The 12,817-nt window shown below is 45.4% G+C and overlaps 1 protein-coding gene across 2 annotated transcripts in view; it reads left to right on the plus strand.

The window, feature by feature from the left end:
* DOCK1 (dedicator of cytokinesis 1) overlaps positions 1–12,817 on the plus strand; it is a 549,533-nt gene that overhangs the window by 458,738 nt on the left and 77,978 nt on the right. For both annotated transcript variants that reach the window (XM_077945604.1, XM_077945605.1), the window contains exons 34-35: positions 11,315–11,400; positions 11,617–11,773. In XM_077945604.1, coding sequence (XP_077801730.1) covers positions 11,315–11,400; positions 11,617–11,773 — 243 coding nt within the window. The remainder of the gene's footprint in view (positions 1–11,314; positions 11,401–11,616; positions 11,774–12,817) is intronic.

Genomic DNA, 12,817 nt, shown 5'->3' on the forward strand with positions numbered 1-12,817 from the left:
ACACACACATACACATGTATATCCACACACACACATACATATACACATGTATATCCTCACACATACACATGTATATCCCCCCCACACACGTATATCCCCCCACACACATGCAATCCCCACACACACACACATGTGTATCCCCACACATACACATGTACATCCCCCCACACACATGTATATACACATACACATAGACATCCTCACACACACATACACATATATATCCCCACACACATATACACATACATATGCACATCCCCCCACACATACATATGTATATCCCCACACACACACGTATATCCACACACACACGTACATCCCCCCCACACACACATGTATATCCACACACACATACACATACACATCCTCACACACACACACATGTACATCCACACACATGTACACATACACATGTACATCCACACACACACATACACATGCACATCCCCACACACATACACATGTATATACACACACACACGTATATCCCCCACACACATACACATGTATATCCACACACACACATATATCTCCACACACATGCACATACACATGCATATCCCCACACACACATACACATGTATATCCACACACACACACATGTATATCCCCACACACATACACATATACATGCACATCCCCACACACACATACACATGTGTATCCACACACACACACGTATATCCCCACACACATACACATACTCATGCACATCCCCACACATGCACATGGTATGACTTTCTCCTTAGTGTACTAATGGTTTGGCCATGATGCTTTGCAGGAGACCTAGGAGAAGCCCAAGTGCTAGGGAGTCCTCTGAATTGAAAGATACCTTTTAAAAAGTATTATACTGGACCAGATGTGGTGGCTCACGCCTATAATCCTAGCACTTTGAGAGGCCAAGGCAGGCAGATCACTTGAGCTCAGGAGTTCGAGACCAGCCTGGGAAACATGACAAGACTCCGTCTCTACAAAAAATACAAAAATTAGCCAGGCATGGTGGTGCACGCCTTGGTCAGGGAAATCAAGACTGCAGTGAGCTGTGATCACACCACTGCACTCCCGCCTAGGTGACAGAGCCAGACCCTGTCTCTAAATAAATACATAAAAATTAAAAATTATTATAGCAATTCAAGTCAACATACTAAGCACTTTACATAGATTTTAGAGGAATTTGCAGAAAAATTCCTATAATGAAAGGAAATCAAAACTTCATCAATCAAGATAGTTTAGTGTTGGTAGGATCTAATATTAAAGGGTATATTATCCTTACCCACCTCTGCAGTTTATCATTTAAGGAAGCTTTGAGTAGTTTATAGATTTTCATTGGTCATCTTCATCATATCACACGAAGGCAGCATCCACGAAGCATGATTTTGCTCTTTCGTAGAACAGAAAAGAGAGAGACAAAACCAAAACAGTCTCCACACCGTGAGTGGAAGTTGAGTTTAGATACTGAGGGCAGGGAGACTGAGGTTCACAGGCTTAGCCAGGTATTATCTGGGTCTTCAGCAAATCACTCAGCATCTTTTAAGTCTCCAATTCAAGCTTGTAACCTTGGCATGAAATAGAATCTACCAGAAAGGCGTGTAGTGAGAATGAAATAAAATCAGACCTGTACACCCCCTAGCATGGTGCCCGGCACCGTAAAAGGTGGCTGTGGATGCTGCTGTTCTTTCAGGGCTCAAACCTCCCTTGGTCTGGGTGTTTGTGGAGTGCAGGGGGCAGCCTGCAGGGTGTTTGTGGAGTGCAGGGGGCAGCCTGCAGGGTGAGCCCCCAGTGTCTGCAGGCCCGTGGGGCCCAACGCTGCATACAAACCTGGGCGTGGCCATTTCATCGGGGTTGCTCCTGAAGCCGGGGAGGAGCGCACGGGAGATGAACAGAGTCTGACTGCTGGAGCCGTTTCCTTCAACCTTCACATGCCCACAACTGTGCTTCCAAACCCATTGCAGAGGAGCCTAACACCTGGCTAGGGTATCATTATTTGTTTTTTGCACTTTGCTCCACTAGGCAGTTTTTTATTTTTTTGAGTCGGAGACTCACTCTGTTGTCCAGACTGGAGTGCAGTGACGCAATCTCAGCTCGCTGCAAACTCCGCCTCCCGGGTTCAAGCGATTCTTCTGCCTCAGCCTCTGAGTAACTGGGACTACAGGTGTGCACCACCACGCCTGGCTAATTTTTGTATTTTTAGTAGAGACAGGGTTTCACCGTGTTGACCAGGATGGTCTCAATCTCTTGACCTCGTGATCCACCCACCTTGGCCTCCCAAAGTGCTGGGATTACAGGAGTAAGCCACCGCGCCCAGCCCTAGGCAGTTTTTTATAAGGTGACTGTTATTTTCACATTATTCTAACTGTGGACAGTAGGGAGGGCTTTAGTTTAACTTCCCCAGTGTAATATCAGTTGTGCTGGGATGAGTGGTGTTAGTACCTGCCTCCCTTCTTCCTTCCTTTCTCCCTCCCTTTCTTCCTTCTTTCCTTCCCTTCTCTCTTTTTTTCCAAGATAGCAGAAGGTCTCCCTGTATTCATTTTTAATAATATTAAAGATAATTCATTTTCGAAAGAACAGCTGTTTTTGTTTCTCTGGCTCACTCTCAGTCTGTGTATACACAAAGTGTTTGTATAAAGACTGTACTAATACAACATTGTAAATACTATACTTAGATTTTTTTATTAATGTTGTTTCTGTTTGACAATATATCAAAGAGCTCTCCCTTAATTACAACATAGCAACCATGACATTAGTGATATTACTGATGGCATAAAATGAACTATCACTTTCTTGGTATAACTGAGCATGTAGGTTGTTTGCAGATTTTCACTGCTGCGAATAACTGTGCAGTGAACACATTCATGCATATAGCTTGAATTTATTTTCAAAGTTTTCCCAGTATACATTCTCATAAATGTAATTACTGATTTCAAATATGTTTGTAACTTTTGATATTATTGCCAAATGGTTTGATGTTAGTACCATAAGATTTGCCCCATCTCTGTAGCGCTGGCACGATATCATGGCCCCAATTTCACTGCCAACTCGTTGGAACTACGAATTATAATTTAAATGCTTTTTCCTAGGCAGAAACTTCATCTGACTTTTTGAATTTTATATAAATCAAGCCCAAAGAAGGACTTTGTGAAAAATTGCTACTAAAGAATCAGGCTAAGGGGGAAAGTGTATTTATATAGATAAATGTCACTAGCACAGAAAACTAAGATCAAAAGTATTTAAAATATTCCATTTGTCACTTTTTAAGCAGTCTTTGGGTCAAAATAAGGTTAAGAGCAGTTAGAATAAAGATGAATAAGAGTTTGGTTTCTGAATTGTTCCCCTTTTCCCTCACATTCTTTTGTCTCATGGCTGCCTTGTGGTAGGTTTAAAAAATCTCACAATAGTCTTCTGAGGAAGTGGTTCATTTTCTCCAATTTGCAGGGGCCCCAGGTTTGCTAGGAAATGGTCTGAAGTTAAGGAGAGCCACAGAATTTGTGCCACCATTTTAAACACTGTCTTCCCATTGGGCTTCACACTCCACCCAGCGTCAGGAAACATCTTTCCAGAAAACCAAACTGTTTTTGAGTAATACCATGAAACAGGTGGTATATTTAGTTCCATCTCATAAACACCAGACTATTTCACAGGCATGAAACATGCCATGCTTGGATGTATGTAAATCCAAGCATAAGCGTGAAGACACAGATTCACCCACAAGAAGGACCCACCAAGCGTGGTCAGCTCCCTGAACTGTTGGTTCAGAGTCACCTGTTTTATTTCTGTTGTCATCTGCTTGAACCTCTGCAGACAAGGGATAGCGTACATTAAAGATCTTTAACATGAAGGCAGAAAAACTAACTCATGTTTTAGAAAAATCTCTCTTGGATGTGAATCTGCTTCTGTGATTGGGAAAAGATCAGTTTTCTTCTGTTTGATGTGCCCAGCTCAGCTTCCCAGCTGGAATGCCCCAAGCCTGCAGCGTCGTCCCCTTTTCTGCCAGTCTCCTTGTCACTGGGTTTTCCGGCTGTGGGTCGTGCTGGCCTGGCCTTTGCTTGCTCCCCTGGCCTCCGTGGCAGTCGTTTGTGAAGCTTCATCAATCCTCCCTCTGTCTCGTCTGCAGCCTCCATCCTCTTTGCACAGTCACCATTGCACTAGGCCAGGATTATTCCTGGGCCACAGCATTTGTCTCTTGACTTACTCTATCTACGTTTTCTAAGTCGTTTCTGCCCCCAGTTCCACTCGTCCCTCAGCTGGTCTTCTGAAGCACAAGGGATGGCACCTATTCTTTGTTGGTGATGTGGGCGAATGTGTAGAGTGGGCATGTGTGTGGCGCATTGGTGCAGGGCTGGCCCCACCTGCTTCTCCATCCATGAGCTTCTGGGCTGGGGATGGTCGGCTGCTGCCTAACTCCTCTGCCACAAGCCCAGTTACCTCACCTTATTAGTCACCTCAGCAAGGGCTTAAGTTGCCTCCACTTTAATAGCAGATGTGCAAACCCTACTGGAGTGGGGGGGAAGACATTAGGGGGTTTGTTTTTACAACACTTTAGTGTTTTGAACCCATGATAGAGCTTACTTTTTAAAGGTTGCTATGTCTTTTGGAGTGGAGCTGTTAATGTGCTACTGTTTGTGAAGTATGAAATAATATGTATGTCCAGGTTGTATTTTACTCTTACAATTGGAGTAGAGAGGAGACCTGCTGGATTCAGAAGAAAAACCTGCTATTTTACTCAAGATTAAACTGCACCAAACCATTACTGGAATTTTAAAAGCATGTGTTACAAATGGGCTTTTCTAACATTGCCTGGAGTTTCTGCTCTCGTGCTCGCTCTTCAGCCGCAGCGGAGGGCATCTCATTAGAACGTTCTTTCCCTTACACCTCCTCAAGAGCCTGCTGATTTCCTGTCTCCACTTGTGCAAGAAAGAGCACAAATTTTCCTTCAGAATAGACTCAGCCTCGCCCTTATCCTGCTTCTCCAGGGTCCATGTGTTGAGGGGGCTCTCTTGGCGGCAGGATGGGGTGGCATGGAGTTATCCTTTCGTGGGCCATGTCCTCCTTGTGGCCTGGGACACTCTGTCCAGAGCTGCAGTGAGTGCCTTAGGTCAGCTTGACAGCACTCGCTCTGGGGAGGTGGCGATGAAGTTCCACGAAAGGCTCCAGGCTGAAGGTCCCTGATGCTAGTGGAAGCCCCCTGTGAAGGGCCGTGCTGGGCAGGGGCTGGGCCAGACAGAAGCCTGTGAGATGGGAGGCCCCCAGATGTGCACAGTGGCCGTGAATTCTTCTTAGAAATCCCTCCTACCTTCAAAGTCGTATGTTTCACTGTGGGCTGGGTCCACAGCCATAGAGCTCCAGTCCACTGACAGAAAGGCGCTCCCAGCGACTGGACGCTGCGTGACGCTCTAGCAGTCTCACACCTCTCTCCCATCCCAGCCCTGTTTGTGTGCGGCCAGGAGGCTGCTGCCTGTGGAGGGATTTCTTTTCCTCCTAGTGCTTGTAGTGTGGATACTGCAGGCCGAGGGAGGTGGGGATACATGTGGGAAGCCCCAGTGGATGCCTACTGTAGCCATGCCCCTGAGGTGGCCCGCAGCCCTGTGGCCGCTGTCACCAGCCATTCCCTACATCACTGGGCACTCTTGTGCCACTTCCCTGCCCTGTCCATACTCAAGGCCACTGTGGACATCTGGGGCCTCCTAGGCATCTGTCTGTCCAAGTTCCTGCCAGAACATGGCCCTTCACAGGGGAAGTTCCATTAGCATCAGAGACCTTCCGTCTGGAGGCTTTGGCAGAGCTTCATCACCACCTCCCCAGAGCCAGCTCAGTCAAGCTGACCTAAGGCACTCACTGCAGCTCCTCAGCAAAAACCCATTTCTCATCTCTTCTGCCTCTTTTGTCTCTGAATGCTCCAGCTGCCTGTGGTCATCCTGGCTCTTCCAGCACTTTCTGTGAATCTTTTTATGATCCGGATGCCCCAGCCATTCTCCTGACTCATTCCTCCACTGCTGCTGCTTTCTGTCCTGGTGCCTAAGGGCACATTCTCTGCCCCCTTTCCTTACGGCTGGCCAACTCCTCAAGACACCACCACAGCTGTGGTCATCCCACCCCCTCGCCCTGTCCCCACCCGAGTCCAGAGAGTAGCATGTTTACCCCTAAACTCAGGACTCCAGGAATCTCCACTTGTTTGAAAGGAGAGATCCTCCTTGGTAAGATTTCGGAACTGAGAAGCTGGCAGGGGAGATATGGAGAGGCACTGGGGTCTTCATGTCCCTTATCCCATCCACCTGGACGAGCCTGCCCGTGGTCACAGGAGATGAGCCCGCCCCTGGCCTTAAGCTGACTCTCCCTACCTCACCAAGAACCCTGCCCTGCCATGGACCACACTCCAAGTCTCACCCTCATACTGGATTTTGCTTCATAATAAAAAGCATACTTTTAAATTCCCTCCTGGCATCTTTTTAAAGAATTCCATTTGTTATGCCTTTGGAAAATACAGAACTAACAGTTGAGAATTGCAGCAAATGACCATGTGGGCCATAGACCATTAATAAAAATGGAATGGAAAAAGCTGCCCAGCAAAAATAATATTTTCAATCATGGAGCTATTTTCTGTCATCTTGGTGAGGCTCAGTAAAATGCTCCACAACTTCCAGAAATTCCCATTTAGTCCTAACAGTATTAGAACATGAGTAATCTTCATGTCATCAGTGTTGCCAGGCTCCTGTTTGAATAATCTCTTCACGCTGCCCGTGCCGGTAACCAGAAGCCAGTAATTGAATAGCCGGGTGAATGTCGTCGGCTTCTGCCACTTGGTGGAAAGGCCAATGTATTTTCCACTGTAATACGAATGTGAATGAGTTTGGTAGCAATTTTGTCTTGTTTATTCTTTAATTCATTGGGATTTTATTTGTTGGTTTGTTTATTTTTGCTTTCGATGTCAAAATAATTCTTGCCTAAAGAGGAAATACGGCACAAGAGGCTTCTGTTTCATTGAATCCAGACCCAAAGATGGTCTGAGAGGCCATGGAAACCAATATCATTGACTCCAGGAGCAGTGACTATATTGAATTCCATTCTTAAAAGCCCTCCAGCAAAGAGATTCTCAAACTTCCATAATCCCCTTTAACCAAATTAAACAGGACTAATTTTGAGGCCATGTTCCCAGACTCCACTGGAATTGCATGCAGCCCTAAAGTCACTCTGATCTGTGTCGTGTAGATGTAAGGAGCCGCTGCGCCTGTCACAGGCATCAGCAAGGTGTCATGTATGCGATGGACAGCTCCCAGCCAGGCAGCTCCACATGAGTGGCGCTGGGTCCTCCAGGCTCATGAGTGTTTCACAAGAGCTCCAAGGTCAGCAAGCCCCCTGCTTGGTGGACGTAGGAGGATGTGGAGGTTTTTGAATGTGGGATGAAGTGCCACTGATTAATTAAGTGTGTAATTAAGTTTTCGGAGCAGTTAGGCAAGAAGAATGCTCTATATATAAAGATATGAATGTGTCTGAGCACAGGAGCTCAAGGCTGAGTGAACTCAGTCCTGAGTTCCACCCAGATGCAGTCCAGCAACTTTCTCCCGCCCACCTCCTCCTGCACATCCTCAAGGGGTAAGGTGTGGTTGTGCAGTTTCATCAGATTGGCGCCATTCCGGGGAGAGAAGGCAGAGGGAGTCTGATTCCTTGGTGCCCTCTGAAACCAGGAGGTGGTCCAACACCATGCCCCTGCCTGCAGTATCTTCTGAGCATTTTTTCTTTAAATACAGGAGAAACTAGAGCACTCTGGGCAAACAGCAGCATTGTACTAAGGTTTATTTGTAAAGGGTCAAATAAGCCCTTCTGCTAATGTACTTAGCAGACCATGTCCATAGATTTCAGATTTCACCCAGCTCTTGAGGACCTCGGAGCCCTCCGTCAAGGTGGTGAGTGATCTGTGCAAACCTTTCCACCCTGGCGCAGCCTCCTGCTGCACTCCCACAGAACCCTGGAGCTCTTCTATTATGTAAAGCGTGGTCCTGGCTGGCTGGCAAGTGCAGGCTGATTTTAGACATTACAGACGTATAAAATTATAAATGCATTAGTAAGAATAGTAAATCTCACCCAAAACAAAAATTATGCATTCCAAACCACATATAATTGGCTTTTGGATTAGCACTACTGGGATCCTTCTCTCCATGATCTTTCAGATAGGTGCCATAGCCTATGGTTAACTGTGGCAGTGAGTGGCAAAAGCAGTGGTTCCTTTTCAAGTTAATTGAATTAACAAGATGTCAATACCGCTTTGAGCTCAGCCCCCTGATTCCATCACGTTCAATTTAACAGCAACTTTCCGAAAGGCCTTCTGTCCATAAGTGTTCTCTTGTTTCATGTTCTCAGAGGGCCGCTGGTATCAGATGCTTAGAGACTCTCTGTTCAGTGTTTTAAGTTGGACACCCTGTGAATATTTTTGTAGCAATATTAGTGATTCAGAAAAGAGAAGAAAATATAATGGTTTTGCTTATTATGTGAGTGAGCCTCTGCCACCTTTTGAGCAACGCAGGAAACCCTTGCTAATTTTATCCCAGCCACAGAGAACCTTGTTGCAAATCAGCAGACAATGTGCATTTACGAGGAAGATAATAAGCATGATTTTTATAAAACCAGCTCTGCTCTATCAGCAAGTGTACTGTCTCCAATTTAGTGGGACAGGATCATTTCATTCTGATTATAGTAACAGTTCACAGCACACTAGCGAATCAATTCGAGTGTGTTCTGTAAAAATTAACGAGGATCCTAGAATTGGAGGCTAGCTGTAGATCTCTGGTATTGAATTCTTGCTAATAAACAGAATAGGGTAGCCAGGTGTTTGTGTAAATTACTTAGTTTGGACTAGGGTTAGCAAAATTAGAATCAGCTGTGTTGTGATGGACTTACCATTCATCCACTTTTTTTGGAAATCATTAACTTCTTCAGTCAAAATTTGATCAGCAGCACAGCCAGGTAGCTGTAGCTTCCCCATTGCCGGTGTTTGTGACAACTAGATTTACGTGGAAGCAGAGAAAACATGCCGTTTTCATAACCTACACTCCGCGTTCAGATCCCTTCGGATTGACCAGTGAGGAGCGATTTTAAATGCTTGTGTGTTTGCCCATGTTTCTCTGCACCTTTCTCTGCATTCTCTGTACCTTTCGTGTTGTCTGTACTCATTAAACATACGTGAAATTGAATCATGTTTTGATTAAATTTAATTTAATTTTGTGTCTTTATTATCTGTCCTAAAGCATCAGCCCTCATCAAATATTTAGTCTTTGAAGTCTGTCTGGATCATGCCACCACCTGGGAGATGGGACTGCCTTGAAATGCCAACTTTTGGGCTACTACCAAGTGTTCTCCCTTGTATCTGATTCCAAAAAGAACTACCTTTTGCAGAATTATTTTCTGTAAAGAGCAGGATAGTGGTGTTTAGTATCAAAAGGTTGTTATTTTACGGTAAAAATCGTTAATGTGAGATTTCAGGTGAAAAAAATAAAGCAAGTCATTCCTCCTTCAATAGAACCATCTGTCTATGCTGCTAAAATCCCTCAACTTCTTAGGCCAGACAGAATCAAAAAGAAGTGTTTATTTGGGGGAAGAGACCGTGGAGAAGATCAAGAAGAAAATTGGAGAGATTCGCTAAGGTCCAGGTTCTGGGAATGTTACTGAGTCCTTGATGTCAGGCAAGAATCAATACTTCTCTCCAGCCCTGAAAGCCTGTGTTTCATCTGTAGTGTGATACAGCTGTGGCTTTGGGCAGTGTGTACTGATCAAGGACAGGCAGGGCGTCTGTGTCCATTTCGAGGCCCCTCCTTGGGTATCACCACTCCTTGCTTTTTGCTTCTCAGGGGGCCATAGTCACCTGCTCCTGCTGGGGCATCCCCAAGTCTCTGGTGCCCACAGTGTCTGTCACAGGCACTCTGGATGAGCTATTTTCACTTCTGGGCTTGGCTTGGCCAAGAATGCAGGTTGTGATTTATCAACCCTGTAGACCACTCCTTTGCTGACATATTAAGCCCTCTCCAGCTTTATCCAGTCTAAGCACTTTATCCAATCTAAGTTGGTCTAAGACCAACTGTATTCAATAGTTTCTATACACACAGCACATTCATTCCATTACAGCATCAAAGGCACTGTTTGAGGTTTTGGGGCTGGCTAGAGCAATGACCAAAGAAAAATTCTTCCTCTCACTCAGCTTAAATTCCACTGGGATCCTAATAACAGTGGATGGCTTGAGCATTGTTGCCTGAGAAAGTAGGTGATTGAACATGGCTTTAAAGAGATCCTGGAGACCCTTGCATACATGCCCGTGGTGTACCTGCTTTCTGAACCCTGAATTCAGCTTTCTTCAATTCTTCCTTTGTCTATCTTCCTTCAGTTTAGAGTGTGCATGTCTCATATTTATGTGAACAAACAATCTCACAGCCCTTCCTTGCTACTGGCACAAGTCAATGGTAATTCAGGGTCCCCTGCAACATGGCTGATCACCAGGCCAGAGTCCCAGTACTGAGGTGGCTGTGAACTCTGCCAGGGACGGGGAACTGGGCAGTGAGGATGGAGAAAACACGTCCATTGTTATTGAGGTTTTTTTCAGCCTGATCAGACGCTTGAAGACGTTTTAGAGATTTCCACCTCCCCAGAATTTAGAGTTTTTCTAAAAGCATGGATCTGAGACATAACTAGCTGATACTGGCAACCCTTCTGCACCCTGATTCCCAGGAAATTTAATCAGAAGCTTGGGGATGGAGGATCCGCTGGAGATGGACCTTCTTGAGGTGCCTGCTGGTCTGTCTTTAGGAACGTTGCTCCTCTTGCTCTTTAGAACATTTTTTCAGCCAGAGTGAGGTATTTCACTATGATCTATCAAGGAATGGCAGCTAAGTGGCCCCTAGGATGTTTTCAGATTGCCGAGAACTCTTCACTGGCAGGAGAAACACCATCTGTTCATTTCAGGAACCAACGAGCTATTTTGGATGTTACGTGTTCGTAGAGATGAAATTTGAGACTTTTTTCCATGCTTCGCTTTGATTTTTTTTTTCCCCCCCTACAATTTCCTTGTCTTTCTTCCCCTGGTTCTTGCTCCTGCTATCAGGACATGCATGTTCAGGCTCCATTAACCAGAAAAGGAAACGGAAGGTCCCCCTGTGGCCGGGGATCATCAGAAACCTCCAGGGGTTCTGTGTTGGCAACTCTTAAATGAGGCTTCAAAGGCAGAGGGTAGCGTCTGGGATGATCTCTCTTGTTGATTTATGTGCTATTGACACTCAAGTCAGAAAATGAAATACCCGCCATGCTGATTATTTATGCTTCCTCTGTTTAATTATAGTTTGAAAATGAGATCATCACCAAGCTGGATCATGAAGTGGAAGGAGGCAGAGGAGACGAACAGTACAAAGTGTTATTTGATAAAATGTAAGTGTTGATTAGCAGTGGGATTTATGTCGGAGAGATATAGAGCTCTATATCTCTCAGGGAGAGATAATTAGGGAGACCGTAATTAGACTACAATGAACTTTGTAGCCCAGAAATAATTAAAATGTGTTAATAATGGAAAATAGTTAAAATTGCACCTCCGTTGAGTTTCTTTTTCTGAGTGTGATTAACAAGGTGTGTATAATTATTTTTCAGCCTTCTGGAGCACTGCAGGAAGCATAAATACCTCGCCAAAACAGGAGAAACTTTTGTAAAACTCGTTGTGCGCTTAATGGAAAGGCTTTTGGATTATAGAACCATCATGCACGACGAGAACAAAGAAAACCGCATGAGCTGCACCGTCAATGTGCTGGTGAGTGAAAGGTTAATCACGTGTTTTCAGTTCTCACAGCACACCAGGAACTGAAGCAGGGAGTGCCCCAGCCCTTATCTATGACAGCCAGCCACGAAGCTTTCCACGGCAGAACAATCTCCTTTACTTGTTTCCTCATCTGTTGCAGGGAAGGAATCATAAAGTTGTCCACTCTGAATAAGTCTGTAAAATGTCCCATCTCTGGACGTTTTAACATAGCTCTCCTTGTCATTGTGAATGATGAGTCATCGTATTTTGCAGCCAGGGTAGTGCCTCCTTGATTACACCCTTAAGGCTTTGTGATTAGGAGACTATAAACGCATGCTATGTAGTAGGTAGGCTGAATGGTGGCCTCAAAAGTAGATCCATCCCCCAGTCCTTAGAACCTGCGAATGAGACCTTATTTGGAAACAAGAGGCCCTGCAAATATAATTAAATTAGGAATCTCAGATGGGATTATCCTGGATTACCTGCAAGGGGAGTGGAGAGGTACTAGCTCCAATGACAGGTGTCCTCATAAGAGACAAAAGAGGAGAAGACACAGAAGCAGAGGCTAGACCTTGTGAAGATGGAGGCGGAGATTGGAGGGATGCAGCCTCAAGCCAAGGAATGCCATGAGCCACCAGAAGCCTGAGAAGGCCCGGAAGGATCCTCCCCTAGAGCTTTCTAGGGGAACGTTGTCCTACTCACACCTTGATTTCAGATTCTGGCCTCTGGAACTGTGAGAAGAAACATCTGTTGTTTTAGGTTTGTGGTAATTTGTTACGGCAGCCACAGGAAACCAGATCTGGGCACCATGGAGAGCAGACGCCTGGGTGACCTTGGCTGCTGCCATCTGTCTGCCTTTTGCATTCCTGCTGTTGCCCTGATACAGCTGGGTTCTGTGGACACCGCCTTCCTGGTGTCGTTGTGGTCCCTAATCCAGGAAATCCATTAGTACTGATGAGCTTTTGGGAAGCTTTGTGACAAGCTCAGCTCCTGGCCAGCCTCATGGCTCTCAGCAGCCTCGTGACTCCCACAACCTGGCTCCAGAGCTCTCTGCTT

This window comes from Macaca mulatta, chromosome 9, assembly GCF_049350105.2.
Source record: "Macaca mulatta isolate MMU2019108-1 chromosome 9, T2T-MMU8v2.0, whole genome shotgun sequence".
In the NCBI taxonomy this organism is placed as follows: Eukaryota; Metazoa; Chordata; class Mammalia; order Primates; family Cercopithecidae; genus Macaca; species Macaca mulatta.